Source organism: Schistocerca americana, chromosome 11, assembly GCF_021461395.2.
Source record: "Schistocerca americana isolate TAMUIC-IGC-003095 chromosome 11, iqSchAmer2.1, whole genome shotgun sequence".
In the NCBI taxonomy this organism is placed as follows: domain Eukaryota; kingdom Metazoa; phylum Arthropoda; class Insecta; order Orthoptera; family Acrididae; genus Schistocerca; species Schistocerca americana.
Window position 1 is genome coordinate 44742498 of NC_060129.1, and position 16913 is coordinate 44759410.

Sequence of the window (16913 nt, forward strand, 5' to 3'; positions counted from 1 at the left end):
TTGGAAGAACAGTTGAGTGGAATGGACAAGGTCTTGAAATGAGGATATAAGATGAACATCAACAAAAGCACAACAAGGATAATTGAATATAGTCAAATTAAAGCAGATGATGCTGAGGGAATTAGATTAGGAAATGAGACACTTAAAATAGCAGGTGAGTTTTGCTATTTAGGCATCAAAATAACTGATGATGGCCAAAATAGAGAGCATATAAAATGTAGAATAACAATGGCAAGAAAACCATTTCTGAAGAACAAATTTATCAGGTAACAGCTTTCCATTTTTAGGGGTTTTGTTTTCTGCTTGAAGATTATTAAAGAGGGAAGAAGTTTGCACCAATCTGCTGATTGCCAGCTTGATAGCTATGCACTGTTTTTCACACCCTGATGTTCTGATGGCAACTTCTTTTGTCCCCTTCTCATTAATCGTGTAATTACATGTCACATCAAACCATATTGGCATCCAATCAGTGTTGCACATTTGGTCCATCAAAAGATTCTTCTCTTCCCCAAGTGTGATAATATAATACTGAAATTCTTGAAGTTTTTCTTAAAATTCTGTGGAAACTTTTAGCAGACAAGGGGGACCCAAAAATAAATGGAGGTTTTGTTATTTTGCATTGTTACTGAACTCTACATCTGCAGTACCTTAGTTCCTTTCAAAGTATTCATGTTATCCATGTGCATAATGCACATGTCCCAATGATTTTTCCACTGCTGAAAACAATTCTGGAGGCAGTGTTTTCTTGATGCCATCCAAATGACTGAACCACAAGGTTTTGCTACATCTGTGGAAACAAAAAATAAAAATAAAAAATCAGACGGAGCCAGACTGGATGAGTAGGGTGGATGAGATACAAGCACCACATTGTTTTTCGTCGCAAACTGTCGGACCATCAAAGCCTGTGAGGGTTGGAGCATGGTCATGGTGGAGCAACCAGTTCACTCTCTCGTAATCTTCGTAACATAATCCAGATAAAAATGTTGGTTCACTGTTTGTCCCAGAGGGAATGAACTTCTTGTGACTAATGCCACAGACATAAAAAAACAAATCAACATTATTTTCACACTGGATCACATTTAACGTGATTTCTCGGGTCGTGAAGTGGCTCGATGCTCGCTTCGAAGCTGGCTCTTACCTGCAGCACCAACTCTCATCCCGAGTCGCAGTGCTTTTAAGAAAATTTGGATCATTCTGCACTTCACACTTCAAGTTGCAGCAAACATTCGTGTAGTTTTTTCTTTGGTCATCTGTGAGTAAGCAAGGAACAAATTTTGCAGACACCTATCTGATGTGCAAATTTTCGGTTAAAATTCGCTGGACTGCATTCTGTGACAATTTCATTTCCTCATAAATTTAGTCAATGGTCCTTTGACGATCTTCATCAATTGCACATTTGATTGTTGCCGTGTTTTTGTCATTTATTCCCGTCACAGGGTGACAGTTGACACGTTGCCAGATTTGAAATGAGAAAATGACTTTTAGTCCTGTGATTTCCACAAAGCATTATCATTAAAGGCTTATCGAAGCATCCCAATAGTCCCGGCTGCAGTTTTCCATAACAGAAAGCAAAATTTCACCTAGACTTTTTGCTTCTTCTTATCCGCCATGTGATTAATTGATAAAGGTTGAAATGGGAATGCAAACAACAGAGCACCACAAACAAACTACTTAAATATGACTGACGCCAGCTTACTGGGTGATGTGGGAGACCCCAAACTATCACCACCTGGTAGCAGAATGCATAATTGAGAAGTATGTGCTTACAACAGCTCAAATCCAGTTATTTTTGGCTCCTCCTGCATACTGTCGTACGACTTCATAGAGATAAGCCCGCCCGTTTCATAAAGTACACAACCCATCCAGCAGCTAGCCTTACACACTTGCCTCGGTATATTAAGAACTGCAGCAACCTCTTTTGCTTTGTTTCTTATATTATCACGAGTCAGAGGTTGCCAATTTGTTCCTCTTTCATGGATAAATTTGAAAATTTTACTTCAGTGTCAGGATGTCTTCCTTTGTGAGGGCCACTGAATTTATTTCTAGTAGTGGTTGCAAATAATGCCAGTTTCCATTTCTTTCATAAGGGTACTTTACTCTCAGCTACAATGAACTCATGTCCTGCCCTCCTGTTACCTTATTTTCTAGCATGAAGAATTATTTTATGCTTGAAAGGAGAGTCATACAATGTTCTTCTCTGCTTGCTTTCCATTCTGTGACCAGCTAATGCAAACACACTATGCAGTAGTTGACCAACAATAATGTATACCTAAATTTCAATGGTGTTGCTGCAAGACAATGACGGATTCAAGTCTGTACGCAAATGTAATGTGGCATCGAGTCTTGCACATCTCAATTTTGAATACCGCATATGGCAAAGTAAAGTGCATATTAAATTTGTGTGAATACAATACATTAATGAGTTCTATTAAGAAAACCATATGTGGACTAGGAGTTGGTCACCAATAAATCCTTCAATGTCCTCTTATACTGAACATTATTAGCAGCTAAACTTTTTATAGCTACTGGTAAGTAATTGAAAAAGTCTGTTCCAGAATAATGGACACCTTTCTGGGCCAAAGTGGCTTTTGTAGATCATTCTTACTTCTATTGATTCTAATGAACTAAGCAGCAGGTTTGGAAAGATATACTATTTATAAAGATAAACCACCATAACTGCATGAAAGGAATGTGAGAGTCCTGTTTGTTCTTACCAATGTATGCTTAATCACATCACAATGATAGATTTACAATGCCTTGTAAATAATTCCACAATTTTTGCTGAAGCAAAAAATACAGATATATTTCAATATATTTCACAATATCATTGGAAACTGTAGGTTTAAAGAAACATGAAGAAGTAGTGTGTAGGATGATGAATTTATCAAATTGTAGCAAAAATGGAAATAATTATAATGCAAATAGAATTCTTTACTCAAATTTCATTCCTTGTTAACAGCAAGCAGCCAGATTGAAATTAAATGCTTCATAAATATAACACATTATTTAGTTGTAGTTAAGTACTATGTTAATAGGCACTGTAGATTAATAATTATACAGATACATCATGATAATACACAATAAGTGCAGGATGTTCCTGTGTACATCATTCATGTCCACAAAATGTAAAATAATAAATTAGAAACAACAGACTCCTATAAGCAAAATACTGCCACCCAAAAGATGACTAGGTACACACAGTTAAGTACTATGTTAATAGGCACTGTAGATTAATAATTATACAGACACATCGTGATAATACACAATATGTGCAGGATGTTCCTGTGTACATCATTCATGTCCACAAAATATAAAATAATAAATTAGAAACAACAGACTCCTATAAGCAAAATACTGCCACCCAAAAGATGACTAGGTACACACTACTAAAGCACCAATATACTTCAACAACCAAAAAGTTTGTAAATATTGTAAAACATTTATTTAAAAAATTTTTTTTTAAGAAGAATGAACGCAAAATGGTAACAAACTAAGTTTACAAAAATTAAACAAATATAGTTGTATAATTCTGTCTTTGTATTTAATACAGAATCAGAACACTAGTTCACTGTGACATTCGATAAACAGTGCAAAATTGCTCCGTAGCTGTCTACTCGACACAGGTTCCCGAGCTGCTACACTTCACACTATTCTGGTGACGGCAAAAAACTAATTAGCATTAGCTCCTCAATAGGCCAGCAGCTGATGATGTAAGTGTGTTTCATTTCATCAGAATAGTCCACCGAGCACAGACGGGAGGCCCTCAATATGGAACGTTCACAATCTCTGCGTGCCACAAGCTGTGTGCGATGCTGTGATACGACACAGCTGCTACAAAAAGCTGACTCTGCCTCGGTACTGTGCGTACTCTCTATAACGTGTATACTGAACAGAATAGTGTGAACTTAAAAAGTTTGTTTTGCTGAAAAATAACAGTGTCATCCTAATTAATAGTTCTAGTTTCTCAATAATTTCAAAAATAATTACTACACAGACAACACTCCTCCAAAATCACTTTCATAACAATATGAACAGGTGCTCCAATAAAAATTCAAAAACGTACAATGAACTAAAATCCATCATGGGCTTTAAATGACAGTATTTCAAATAGCTACATTCACCTATAAATAAGAAGAATCTACATAATGAAACTGAGGCAAAATAAATGAGACACATACTGCCTGCTGTTGGGAGATTGGGACAAGTTCTGACAGATATAAAAACATACAAGCAAAGCATATGTGATTGTATGAAAAAGCCCCACTATTTTTATTCAAAACCAAGAAGTAGCTGTTTCCACTCTGTCGGGAAATGTGATACGTCAAACGGGTGGAGGGATTTGCGGTTTATTTCTGCTCTACTGCAACCAAGGATGGCTGATGCCTACTTACGAAATCTGGACATTGTCGCTAATGAGAAGTGGCACTACTGGATGAACAGTTCTGAGTAAATCTCTCAAGTAATGAATGGATCTGGCGTGAGAACACACAGATTTGGAGAACTACCAGTACGGCATTACTCGACACGTGGCAGAGAGATGGGAGGTGTGTGAGGAAAGCAGATTACTAATTAGCTTTCATCATATGTGAGGCACTTCACCACTGACTGAGCAACAATGCACATGCAGATGACAAAGAGCACTTTATATGAGTCACTGTCTCCGAGACTCTCTTACTGTCGTACCTAAATCCTTCCCGTTCCTAAAAGACACGTCACACTTGCCAATAACATATTTCGTGATTTCTCTTTCCTATTAATCTCTGCAGGACCATCTCTTCTGCAGTAAGCTGGCCAAGTTGAAAATAAAGTGTGCAGAACTACACTGCAAAATCAACAAGCTGAGCCATACATAATAAATGCGATAAAGTTCCACTGAAGACATCAGCTGACAAGTGCACAATACCGTAAACTGCTCACAACACTATGAGCTACGTATCTGACAAAATAATCAAATTCAGTAAATGCGAGACTTCTTTTAACAGTTTCTTTTTTTTTTTTTAAATATTGTGACAAGAATAAATGAGGATGCCATACCATGAATAAAATACAAAAGTGTGTGGATGCACATACAATGAGCACAGACTGGTCCACAAGGTACAATTAATTAGAAAAAAAGAATAAGACCGATGAGACTGAAATTGAAGAACAACTAAATTGGAAATTCAGACACTGCAGTCTTCGTCAGAAATATTTCTGTTCAAACAGTGGTCTCAAATTAAATTTTATAGGACTTTCTTAACGTGAGACAGTTCGTAATGTGAAGACTGTACCTTATTTGCAACCATCTGTCATTACATATGAACACTCGGCTCATTAGCAATACTAATGTTGTGGATTTCAAAATTTAGCAAACAGAAGAAAGGTAAGAACTCAAAGATGCACTGCTTCGGCCACACACTGGCTACTTTCAGGGCAGTTTCTTCTTTCTGCACAAATCCCTGCTGCTTCACACTTCACTTGTTACGTTGACTAATGGCACTGAAAAATGGTACCTGACAGTTTTGGCTGCAAGGGGCAGCAGCTGAAGCTTGCCTTCACATAAGCAACAATTATGAAAAACTTAACACATTTTATTTTTGGCACATTAATTACAGATAATGACAGATACAGTATGGAACTAAGAAAAATAACTGCAACAATTAAACATGTTTACAATGAAAAGAGATAACTAGTGAACAAGACTTTCAGTATGGGGGTAGAGGGAGCAATTTGCCAAGAGTTGACCTGAAGGGGCTTCTGAACAGCTGAGAAAACTGGTTCCTATCATGGTCAGACAAAGCACTCTGAAGCTACAGAAATGTAGCTTTGAAGAAGGCCAATGAGGGCCAGATGGACGGAAAGAAATAAAAACCAATGAAGATATTCTGAATAAGATCAGTTGCCTGAGAACCTGCATAGCAACTGCCTAAAAAAGGAAAAAAAAACTTTATGTACATTTACAGAGTTAAAATTATATGTAAAAAGGCCAAAAATTATCAACAAATGAAGAGGACAGCACATGACAGGGGACAACAGTAGCAGTGATAAGACAAAGCCTTTACAAGAAAAGAAGAAGATTGTGACCATTTCTCAATATGGTTGTTACAGATAAGAGCATGGACAGATGGGAATGCGGCAGCAAAAGGCTGAACCATTCTGAAAGAAACGGCCTTCAGTTAATTAGTTTAGGAAAATGACAAAAAAAAAAAAGAAATTTGTACATCCGGCAGTGGGCTAGGGGTTCAGACCTCGTGCGGGAAGGTCATCACGTCACCTGATCCTGAAGGTCAGAGGAAGACTGCCAGCCCATTCCCACAAGGAATAGTAAAAAACTTCAAGAGCAAGCTCAGAGGTCCACACGATACCGGCTAGCTTCCTTGTCATTCGAACGTGGAACACAGGGCTGCCGGATCGATGCACCTCTCTTCGGGGAATTTTCAGTTTCCCAGACCTCGGAGTCACTGCTTTCCATTTTAGGGCCTCACTACAGTGTGCGCATAGTGGTTCTGTCTTCCCCCGGGAGGTACTGAAAATCAAACGCGGGTCCTCTGCACGTCTGTCAGACACACAGACCACTCAGCAGACGAGGACTGGGTAAGAAATTGGCTCCGAGCACTATGGGACTTAACTTCTGAGGTCATCAGTCCCCTGGTAAGAAACTGACTGCCGAGTTGGACGATGTACCTTCCCAGCATTCGCTGAAAGTGTACTGAGGAAATGTGCAGAAATCTAGTAAACTGGTACAGCCGAGGAAGCCTTACAGTTCTAAAAAAAAATTACTTTGAAGATTTCAAAAACTTTTAAGTATTAAAACACAAAACATTTTGTGTGTTTAAAACAGCCACTTGTAGCTCACTGCATAGCATTATAGTCACACATTAGCGAAGTCAATGGTTCAATTCTCAACTTTTATCTTTCTTCCTTCTTTACTTGATGTCTATATTTATTAACAAATTGAAATGTCAATTAATAAATATTAAATCATAACTTTTAATAAAAATAACTTTTTAGATTTTTATTACTAACTGCATAAAATGTGAGTGCTCATAACAAATTTTAATTTGGTACAAAAATGCAAAACATCAAACGCAAAACATATACAGGGTGATTCTTATTGAAATTTTAAAAGCCCCGTAACGAAGTAAATGTCACTGAGACAAGTAATTTAAATTAAAGCACACGGGGCCGCAAATGTTGAAAAATACCTCAAAAGTAGATGACAAATGTTACGACACGTGATGTTCCATCCAAAATAGGGTGCGTGTATTTGAGTGCGTGTGTGAATGGATGAGTGAGCGATGCAAAATTTGCATTTGAGCAAATAGTGCAAATTTTGAACACCTTTTGTAAATGTGAACTGTTCTACAATAACATTCCATCCTGGATTATCCATTGTTTCATCCGTCCTAATGTAGAAGATGCCAGATTATTGTAGTCGGTGTAACTGAGCAAAAGCTGTCCTTATTTTATGTTTCTTTCCTTTACCCCCTTCGTTATTTATTCACAGTTAATTAGTTGTAAAAAAATGTAGGTCATTTACTGGTAATGATGCAATTTGGTAGCTTACACATTTACTTGTGGCGTTATATGGTTGGTCTTTGTTGTGCTGTACTTTGCAATAAATCAGCAGAGACTGTGAGACCGATAAATAAATTAATACCTCAATGGAAACACTTAAATGTCTTCTGCAATGAAAAAAATACAGCCTGTCAGACACACGACTCAACCCTCGAGCTCTGTGCACTATAGCTGCGCACACGGGCACGGCACCACACCAAAGTGAATACGTGACTCGGGTCGGGGCAATCAGGTGCGATGGACCGACGGGCTCAGCTGCTGCACGTGCAGCGAGACGAGTCATGTGACGATGTCACACATTCGACATTTGTCATTAAAGTTTTGGGTTTTTTCTCGACATTTATGACCCCGTGTCTTTTATATTAAATTAATTGCCTCAGCATCACCTACGTCATTTCCGAGATTTTTAAACGTTAATAAGAACCACCCCGTATTTCATTTAAGAATACTACATTTTGCATTTTTGTAAAGAAACATTTTGAAGTATTGTGAGCACATGCATTTTTATACAATTATTAAATAAAAATAACAGGTTTTTTATTAAAAAATTATGATCCAATGTTTGAATGCTGAGTCGCAGATAGGCACAACAAAAAGACTATCACAATTAAAGCTTTCAGACAAACACATATGAGCACATGCGCACGCGCACACGCACGCACACGCACGCGCGCACACGCACACACACACACACACACACACACACACACACACACACACACACACACACACACAACTGCAGTCTCAGGCAACTGAGTGTGGTTTCAGTTGCTTGAGCCTGCAGACGTGTGTGTGTGTGTGTGTGTGTGTGTGTGTGTGTGTGTGTGTATTGTTGATGGAAGGCCTTAATCGCTGAAAGACTTATTTGTGAGAGTCTTTTTGTTGTGCCTATCTGCGACTCAGCAGTAGCGTTATATGGTGAGTAGCTACTTTCCTTCTCATAATATTGTTACATTCCATCCTGGATTTTCCATTGTTTTCAGTCTGATGATAAATATACCATTCACATCAAAAGTAAAGGCAAATGTAAAGTCAATGGTGCAAGCCCATGATTAAACTATCAGCCTGACTGCAGGTGGATTACGGCCTTCCTACTGGTGCACGAGGAGGTGTGTGGAGACCCTAGGCCTGCTCATTCTTTACCCACAGGGGAGACCCCTAGCACTCATTTTGGCAGCATGCTGAGTAGACCTGAGGCCCTCCTGGAGATACGAATGAAGAAAAATCCCTGCACCAATCCAGGACCCCTAGAGCCAGAGTCTTGTGCTCTACCCATTCGACCACTACAGCCAATTCCTGTAAAGGTAAAGAAAATAAATAAATAAAAAAGTTGACAGTAGCAAGAATCAAACTGATGACACTGCTGTTACAATACTTGAACACTACGCGCTGAGGTACACGCAGCTTTCTTTCGAATGTCCGTAATATTTTACAGTTTTGTATTTATTAGTGCTCAGAACATTCCAAAGTCAACTTTTTTCAGTGTTTTTGAACAGCGGATTTACTCCTTTGGGTAGGTAGTCCGTGGGTACTGACCTTCAAATCCTGTTGTCAAAATACTGGAATGATGGAAGAAAATCGCAGCAGTCTTTACAAGCAGGGCCAATACAAAAGATACGTGTTTACCGTACAGAGTTTCATGATGAGGAAAATGTAATGTGTGGTACACAGTCACCTTTTTCTCAAAGAGCACTGAGAAACGTACACTAGTCTCATACACTATACCTCCTCTACAAAATTAAATATTAGAAATAGTAATTACTTCGCCTGCAGTTACTTTCTAGAAAGTTATGTAAAAGAACAAAGAGTGCATACAACAGCTTGTCAAAGAGTGCATACAAAAAGCACAACCGATACATTTCTCTCTCGTCCACTACTCGCCTGAGGTTTCTGCCACAGATCTAATGCCTGTGTGTTACCAGAAATATTTTGCCACTGAAATATTACTTGTGGTGATCATTTCACCCTTCTTCCTATTCACAGCCTGCTTCTGCCTCTGATTGCAACACTAGAAAGGGGCCTGTCCCGAGTGCAAGTAAATTCTGGAAGATCTGGCGGGCTTAAAACGAGAACACAGACTGTCCTGTTGCCACCACCGATTGATACCGACGAGGCACTCCCCGGCCAGTTCGGCAACTGTCCCTCGAAACGGCTACGCCCCGGTGGCCCGCAGCAGTCCCCGGCACTCCGCCGGTGCTGCGAACTAGAACCACGACTTCTTGTGCACCTCATTGTATTTGACCATGTTGAACTGGATGCTGTTCGCGACCTCTTCGACAGTTCGCGTCTGGCCGTAATAGTCCACAAACTCCCCGTCCGGGTTCACCAGGTACGTGATTATGGTGTGATCCACCTGGAACAGTACCACAGAAAAAGTGTAAATCATACATGAAATGAAGGGATGGAACTTTACATTATAAAGCCAAGTTTAACAAGAACTTTCATATAAAAATTGTTTTCGACACATGTTGTTTTAAAAGTATTGCAAAATGTTCACATTTAAAATTATAGACTTTTCAGTACTGAAAATGTTATGCACCAGTTGTCGAATGTGTGATTTATTTATCACAACATGTTTCAGCTCTGCATTATCCCTGTCATCAAATTCCATAAAACAAGGAACAACAAATCATTAAATCATAATTCTACACATATTGACAACTGCATAAATCAATCCATACTGAACTGTACTCAGTGGTAGCCAGTTACGATGTGCTAGTGTCTTACACTGCACTGTAAATATTGCAATAAAATTGAGCCATTTTTCTTCAACTGTGAGAAGGATACTGCACTAAAATTTCTCAATTTTTCTCCAAATGTGTGCCAGAAACCACAGTAAAATTACACCATTTCTCTTTGAACTTGTGCCAGCAGCCAAATAAAATGGACTAAAACACGTTTTCTATCATTCTCTCTTCGATAACTAGAAACCAGTGTCAACTGCCAAAATGACTGTCAGCTGAGCTACGATCGACTCAGAGGAGCGATGCCGGTGACCGTTTCCGATTGTGTGGGCTCTGACGTGACACCATCTCTTCCGGCACTACGAGCGCTACGTTGCTCCAGCAGCGTATTGCCTAGCCACTTCAAACTGATGTCAAACGAAGCGACATTCTCAATCGCTTCGTGTTGCTCGATCCAGCCTTCCCTGATGTACTGAACATACAGGGGGGGGGGGGGGGGGGGGCAGAGTGTGGGGGGAAGGGGGGCTGGAGTTCACACGTCACGGTTGTTCTCCCGCAATGTCACGGCGGTCATTCGTCGGCTGAAGCCTTCCTTCCACAGTGTGCTTGTACACAAATCTAGCACACTACATTATTTTCATCAAATTCACAGTCCTATCTCGTCCAGCTCATCTTCCGAATTTCATCGAGCTTATCACAGTCAACCGTCAGTCGTTTCATCGTAAGGTCATTCTGCAGACTCAGTGACTGAGGCTGCCGCTGCCTCCTGCATCTGTTCAGGCTCTCGTCCACTGCACAACACACAATTGACATGACAATTTGCACAGCACTGTTAAAACAGCAGCATGACAATTGTGCTAAACGTGTGGACTCTATGGAACAACCAGTCTGCTCATCCTCTTGCGAGGGGAGTGCTCGGCAGTAGTGATCCGCTCGCCACGGCTGCCCGACTCAAACAATCTTCTGCAGTAAAATCTTTAATGTTTATATGTCGAATCCTAGCAAATCCTAAGTTAAGTTTTAATGTTTACTGTCGGTTATTCTGCATAAGGTTAACACTGCAAATAAGGTGCAATATTTGTTTTTAGTATTTGCTAGGACTTGACATGTAAACATTCAACAATTTTACTGCAGTCATTAGCATCGTTGCAGGCAGTGATATGTATGTAACCTGGCAGTACAATCTTTTGTAGGCGAAGACAGATACATTTAGTTAATAACAGGTCTGTGTGAGTGTTACGTGTCAACACGAGATGTTGAATGAAGAGCTTTATTATTTGAAAATATATCCTTGTTCTTGCTTTTTGGCTCTTAAGGTCTGTAGTACTACAGGACAATATAGATAGATTTACACGGTCGTAAGTGTGTGTAGGAAATGAAGCAATTATTTGCATTTCCTTGTTTGACGGAATTTCATAATTGGATAATGTAACCTGAGATCAAATTCATCACAAATAAATAACACATTTTTGACAACTGGCGTGTAACAATCTCATTACAGATTAATGATACGCCTGTACGACGGCTTCGTGACGGATAATTTTAGAAATTTGTTGCATTGGACCAATTTTGGGAACAATTTTCCACTCTGATGCGGTGTAACATTACGAGTCAAGACAGCTGTAACGGAACTTGAATAGCGTAAAGTTATCGTTAAAAACGCACGCCGCGCGATTTGTTACGATTTGGTCGGTCATAATAGTAGTAACATGCTTTTGAATACAATTAAAATATAACGGCGATACCTGTTTAGCGTTATTGGAAATAATATGTAATAAATTAATGAGTAAGGTAGCCGATCCTATAAGAAGAGGTAAAATTGAGCATATTAAGGTGTTTTGCTTTATATCGATTAAGCCGATGATACGGCGTCTTTTTTTCCGTTTACTCTTAGAAGAAAAAAAAAAAAAAGAAAACAAGTAACGAAGTGCTAATTGTGCATTATGAAAAATAAAGGGGCGAATTTTAAATAGTTGCAGTGTATAATCAGATTAACAAATGGACATTCAGTTACGCGAAATAGCCGACAGTGAAGTGTGGTCATTAAATTGAGTACACCTACAGGGCGGTCAATTCTAGGATAAGTCTATTCGCGTCTCACGAGGCACGCGGTATTGAGACCGGTTTTTTTTTATTATATCCCGGAGAGCGGGCTTCAATTTATAAAAAGGAGAAAAGCTGTATCATTATCATTGACTGTTGGTGTTAAGCAACCAAAACTGTTCATCAAAGGGTTTCGGTGAATGAGTGGTGAATGCGAAATAAAACTGTGAACAAAGTTATGTTAAATAAAGCAGAAGAGACAAGACAGTTTGGTCGTATCTGTTATTATTCCATAAACCGTAACATTTATTCTCGTTGTACGAAGCCTTTATAGACGATCGTTATGACAATTTGCTTTGAAGGGATCTCGTTACGAGTTAAGTTTTGGGGACCTGGTCAACAGGGGATAGTTTGTAGATCTTAACTACTGCAGCTATTCTGGAATCAGGTGCTACCGTGACCGTTGTGTGTTGTCTATGGCTTAAGGTCATCATATCTCATGCTCTAAGATCGACGCGCCTTTCCTCTTGGTATAACGGTGTCTCACGGTAACCACGACAACGCCGACGGCGAAGGAAGAGACGGTAGAAGTGGCGCCACAACGTGCGGCTCGATCGAGGAGGATTGCTGCATCGAGTCGAGTGTCACCCGGATTCACGAACCCTAGAGTTGGAAAATATTGTAGCAGCCAGTGAGTCTGTCCAATGAAAGAGGTATTCTTCAATAATTGCTAAAAGTGAGCGATACTACCAGGTATGATTAAAATAACTGTATAATTATAAAAAAAAAGGAAGTTGAGACTTGTGATTTCGGTAGACAAATATATATAAATACATAGTGAAAATAAGTGTATGTCTTGGTAGTGAATAATCATGTCAAAACGAACGAAAAGAATACATGATAATGTGCAGTTGAGTAGAGTAATGAGTAGAGAGAGAGAGAGGAAAGTGAAGAGGATAGGGATGATGCATCCCATGAGCTCAATGTGGGACAGGAGACATGTACAGATAATAATACAGTTATTGATTTAGAGCCGTTAGGAGATTCAAATACAATGATAAGTAAGGTAAGCAGCGTGGGAGAACATAAAGATCTTGAGGTTTCGGAAGTAGATCAGCAAGCTGATCCTCAAAATGGAAATATTAATCAAAAAATGTTTGATATGCTGGTATCAATAAATATTCAAATGGGTGTAATGAATGGAAGACTTGGTTCACTAGAAAAAGATAATAAGCAATTAAAAGAGGACAATCAAAAGTTAAATGAAAAATTTGAGGCCAAATTTGGTTCATTAGAAGTTAAAATGGATTCTTTGGAAAGCAAACTGAACACCTTTGATTATAAACTAGAAAATCCTAAGAAAGAATTAAAGACGGACTGGGAGACTCAATTAAATTCGAAATTTGGAGAACTAGATGTAGAGTTTTCTAACACCTTAGAAAGGCAATATAATAATTTAATGGGAAAACTTCATGACGTAGAAAAGAAATATGAGGTAGTTTTGAAGAGTTATGATGGCCTGTCCAATAGGATGGTTAAGTGTGAAAGCAGCTGTTTCAATGCTAGCGCACAGATAGAAGAGCTTTCGAAACAAATAGTCGAGTTTGAGTCTGATGCTCGTAAAGGGATTGACAAGTATTTAGTAGATCAAACTAAAAGACTTGACGAAGATCTAACTGAATGGATAGAAATAAAAGGAAATGAAATTGTAGACAAGGTTAAGACTACTATTGGATCCCAGCCAAATGAAAATATCAATGAGCACCTAAGTAGAAATGATGAATTAATTAAGCTCTTCACTAGCGAAATTCAGAAAATAAAAGAGAAAATAGTTGATGAGTTACCTAAATGGCAAAAGGAAACCAATCATAAATTGGCGGAGTTAGAACGAAAGTCATCACAAAATTTGTTGACAGAGGACGAACGTTCGGAGAATAGGTCGAAAAACAACCGAACATGTGATAATACGAAGTACAATTGTGGTGAAAAATTGCATTGGGAAGTTGATGATTCGGTTGGTAAAGATGATGATTCTTTTGGTCAGCGAGGATATTTGTCTTCTTTAAAGGTGGAGAACAGCATTTTTAAAAGTAGACAATTCCCAACATTCTCCACTGAAAAGAACAACCTGCATCCGAAAATCTTTATCAATAATTTCAAAAGAATATTTCCGCGTAGCTGGTCAGAACACGACCGACTTCAATTTATAGTATCCAAAATTACCGGAGAAGCCGCATTATGGGCCGCCGAAGTAAGTGAAAGTTGCCATACTTGCGCTGAGTTTGAACAACTTTTTTTGAAGAAATACTGGTCGTCGAGTAAACAAGAGAAATTAAGAAAAGAGGTTTACCAACCTGAGTATTTTAACAGTAAAAGGAGTACTTTAAGGCAATATTTTGAAAAGTACATAAATAAGACACGTTATTGGAGTGATCCAATTTCTCACAAGGAAGTGATCAGAATTTTGAAGGGAAGGTCGCCCATAAATATACGTGAAAAGTTAATAAATGTTCCTGACCACGACGTAGAACAATTCTTGTCGGTGATTGACTCTATAGATATGATTATGGAAGACGCAAGACAAATGAGTAGTAATCAAATGTCGACTCACACTCATAGTAATACGAATAATTATAATAATAATTTAACGTATGATAATAATAATACCGAAAACCAGTTCAAACCCGCATCACAGGAGCGTGGACAATCTTCATCCTATGGTTGCAATAAAAACAATGATTATAATAAATATAGAAGAGAAACTTACTGTGCTAGAGGTAAACCTCGATATGGTGACGCGAATGTGCATAGTAGCGATATTAGTAAGAGTAACAGGTACCCAAGTGATGAACCCAATTGCATTCGACCTTGGGAAGATAATTCGAAGCATAATGTTCATTGGCAGGATGGAACAAATGCCTCGAGTCCTCATCCAGCACAAGGAGTTATACCAATGGGCGAAGGAGCCTCCAATGTGCGATGGGGTGAATACCATAACTCGGATCATACTGTACGGATTGTGGAAGTTCATGAACCCCCACCGATGACTCAACGAGATAGATTAAACTAATACCAGTCACCAAATGCCTTCCTAGGATGACTGGAAAGGAGAAGGAAGGCAGGCATCAATTTGAACTGAGAGTATTAAGGTACAATAATGATCAGGATATAAGGAATGAATTAATTGAAGAAAAACCTGAAGTTTCTAATAAATGTGGACAAATTTTACAGGCAATAATTCCAACAAGTATAAATAATGTTGATGTTGAAATATTAATTGATACTGGAGCAACTATTAGTGTCATGACGTTGGACTGTTTAAAACAGATAAGCCGAAGAGTAAAAATGCCCACTTTTCCTATCACAGGATGTACCGTGTCTGGCGCGTTCAGCGCAAAAATGCAAAAAGTTGTGAAACAGGTACGTGTTGACGTTACAATTCAGGGGGCTCAAATAGAAAGTACATTCCTGGTTGTTCCTAAAATGACAGTACCATGTATCTGGGGTTTGGATTTTTTGTGTGAGACCGGTGCAATCATTAATTTGGAGAAAGGTGAATGTATATTTAATTCCAATGGTAATGTTTTGACAACCACCCTGAGAAAGGGCCGAGTAATTCCAAATCAATTGTGTATGAATCTAATGGTAAAATATGTCAGTATTGATGATGAAAATGTGTGTGATATACGCCTTATTGAATGTTCTGAAGAAATGATGGATAAAATGTCATTGCAGGAAAAGGTGTTAGAATCAGAATATTTATCTGTTATCCAAAGGGATGAACTGTACTACTTGTTGGAAGCATATCAGTCAATTTGTAGTAAACGTCCGGGTATAATAAAAGACTTTGAATACCATATAAAGACGTATGCACATAAACCCTTTTGTCGTACTTCCTATTCTATCCCATGGACAAAGAAAGAAGTAGTCAGAAAGGAAATCAATAAAATGTTAGAATGGGATATTATTGAGCCCTCAGATTCTGAATATTGTAACCCTCTTGTGGCGGTAATTAAACCCAATGGTGACATCAGATTGGTGTTGGATGCCAGAGAGATCAATAAGATCATTATACCTGTACAAAAGCGACCGGAGAACCTAGAAGAGTTAGTACAAAAGTTTTATGGTGCCCGCTTCTTAACCTCTTTGGATATGCGTAGTTCATATTGGCAAACTAGAATATCGAAAGAATCTAGAAAATATACTGCATTCGTTTTTCTGGGCCGGAGTTACCAGTTTACTGTCATGCCATTTGGGTTGAAAATAAGCGGTGGTGTTTTCATATCGGCATTAGATACCGTACTGGGCAGAGACCTTTTGAATGAAGTTACTTTATATGTGGATGATTTGCTAATTGCTTCTGAAACTTGGGAGGAACATTTGGACTTATTAAGAAGAGTTTTTGCGAAATTTTTGGAATACGGAGTTACTGTAAATTTGAGCAAATCCAAGTTTGCTCATAACCAATTGAAATTTCTTGGACATATAATCACTCCTGAAGGGATAAAACCAAATCCTAAAAAGATGGATGCGATTAACAGATGTGCTTATCCAAAAAATAGAACGGAATTAAAGTCATTTATCGGCTTAGTTTCATTTTTTCGACGATTTTTACACAATCAGTTAGGA

The 16913-nt window shown here is 38.6% G+C and overlaps 1 protein-coding gene across 1 annotated transcript in view; it reads right to left on the reverse strand.

The window, feature by feature from the left end:
• Positions 1-8348: 8348 nt before the first annotated feature.
• Positions 8349-16913, reverse strand: part of LOC124553898 (protein SCO1 homolog, mitochondrial) — a 66356-nt gene continuing 57791 nt past the window's right edge. Inside the window, exon 5 of the mRNA XM_047127912.1 lies at positions 8349-9910. Coding sequence (XP_046983868.1) covers positions 9761-9910 — 150 coding nt within the window. The 3' untranslated portion in view covers positions 8349-9760. The remainder of the gene's footprint in view (positions 9911-16913) is intronic.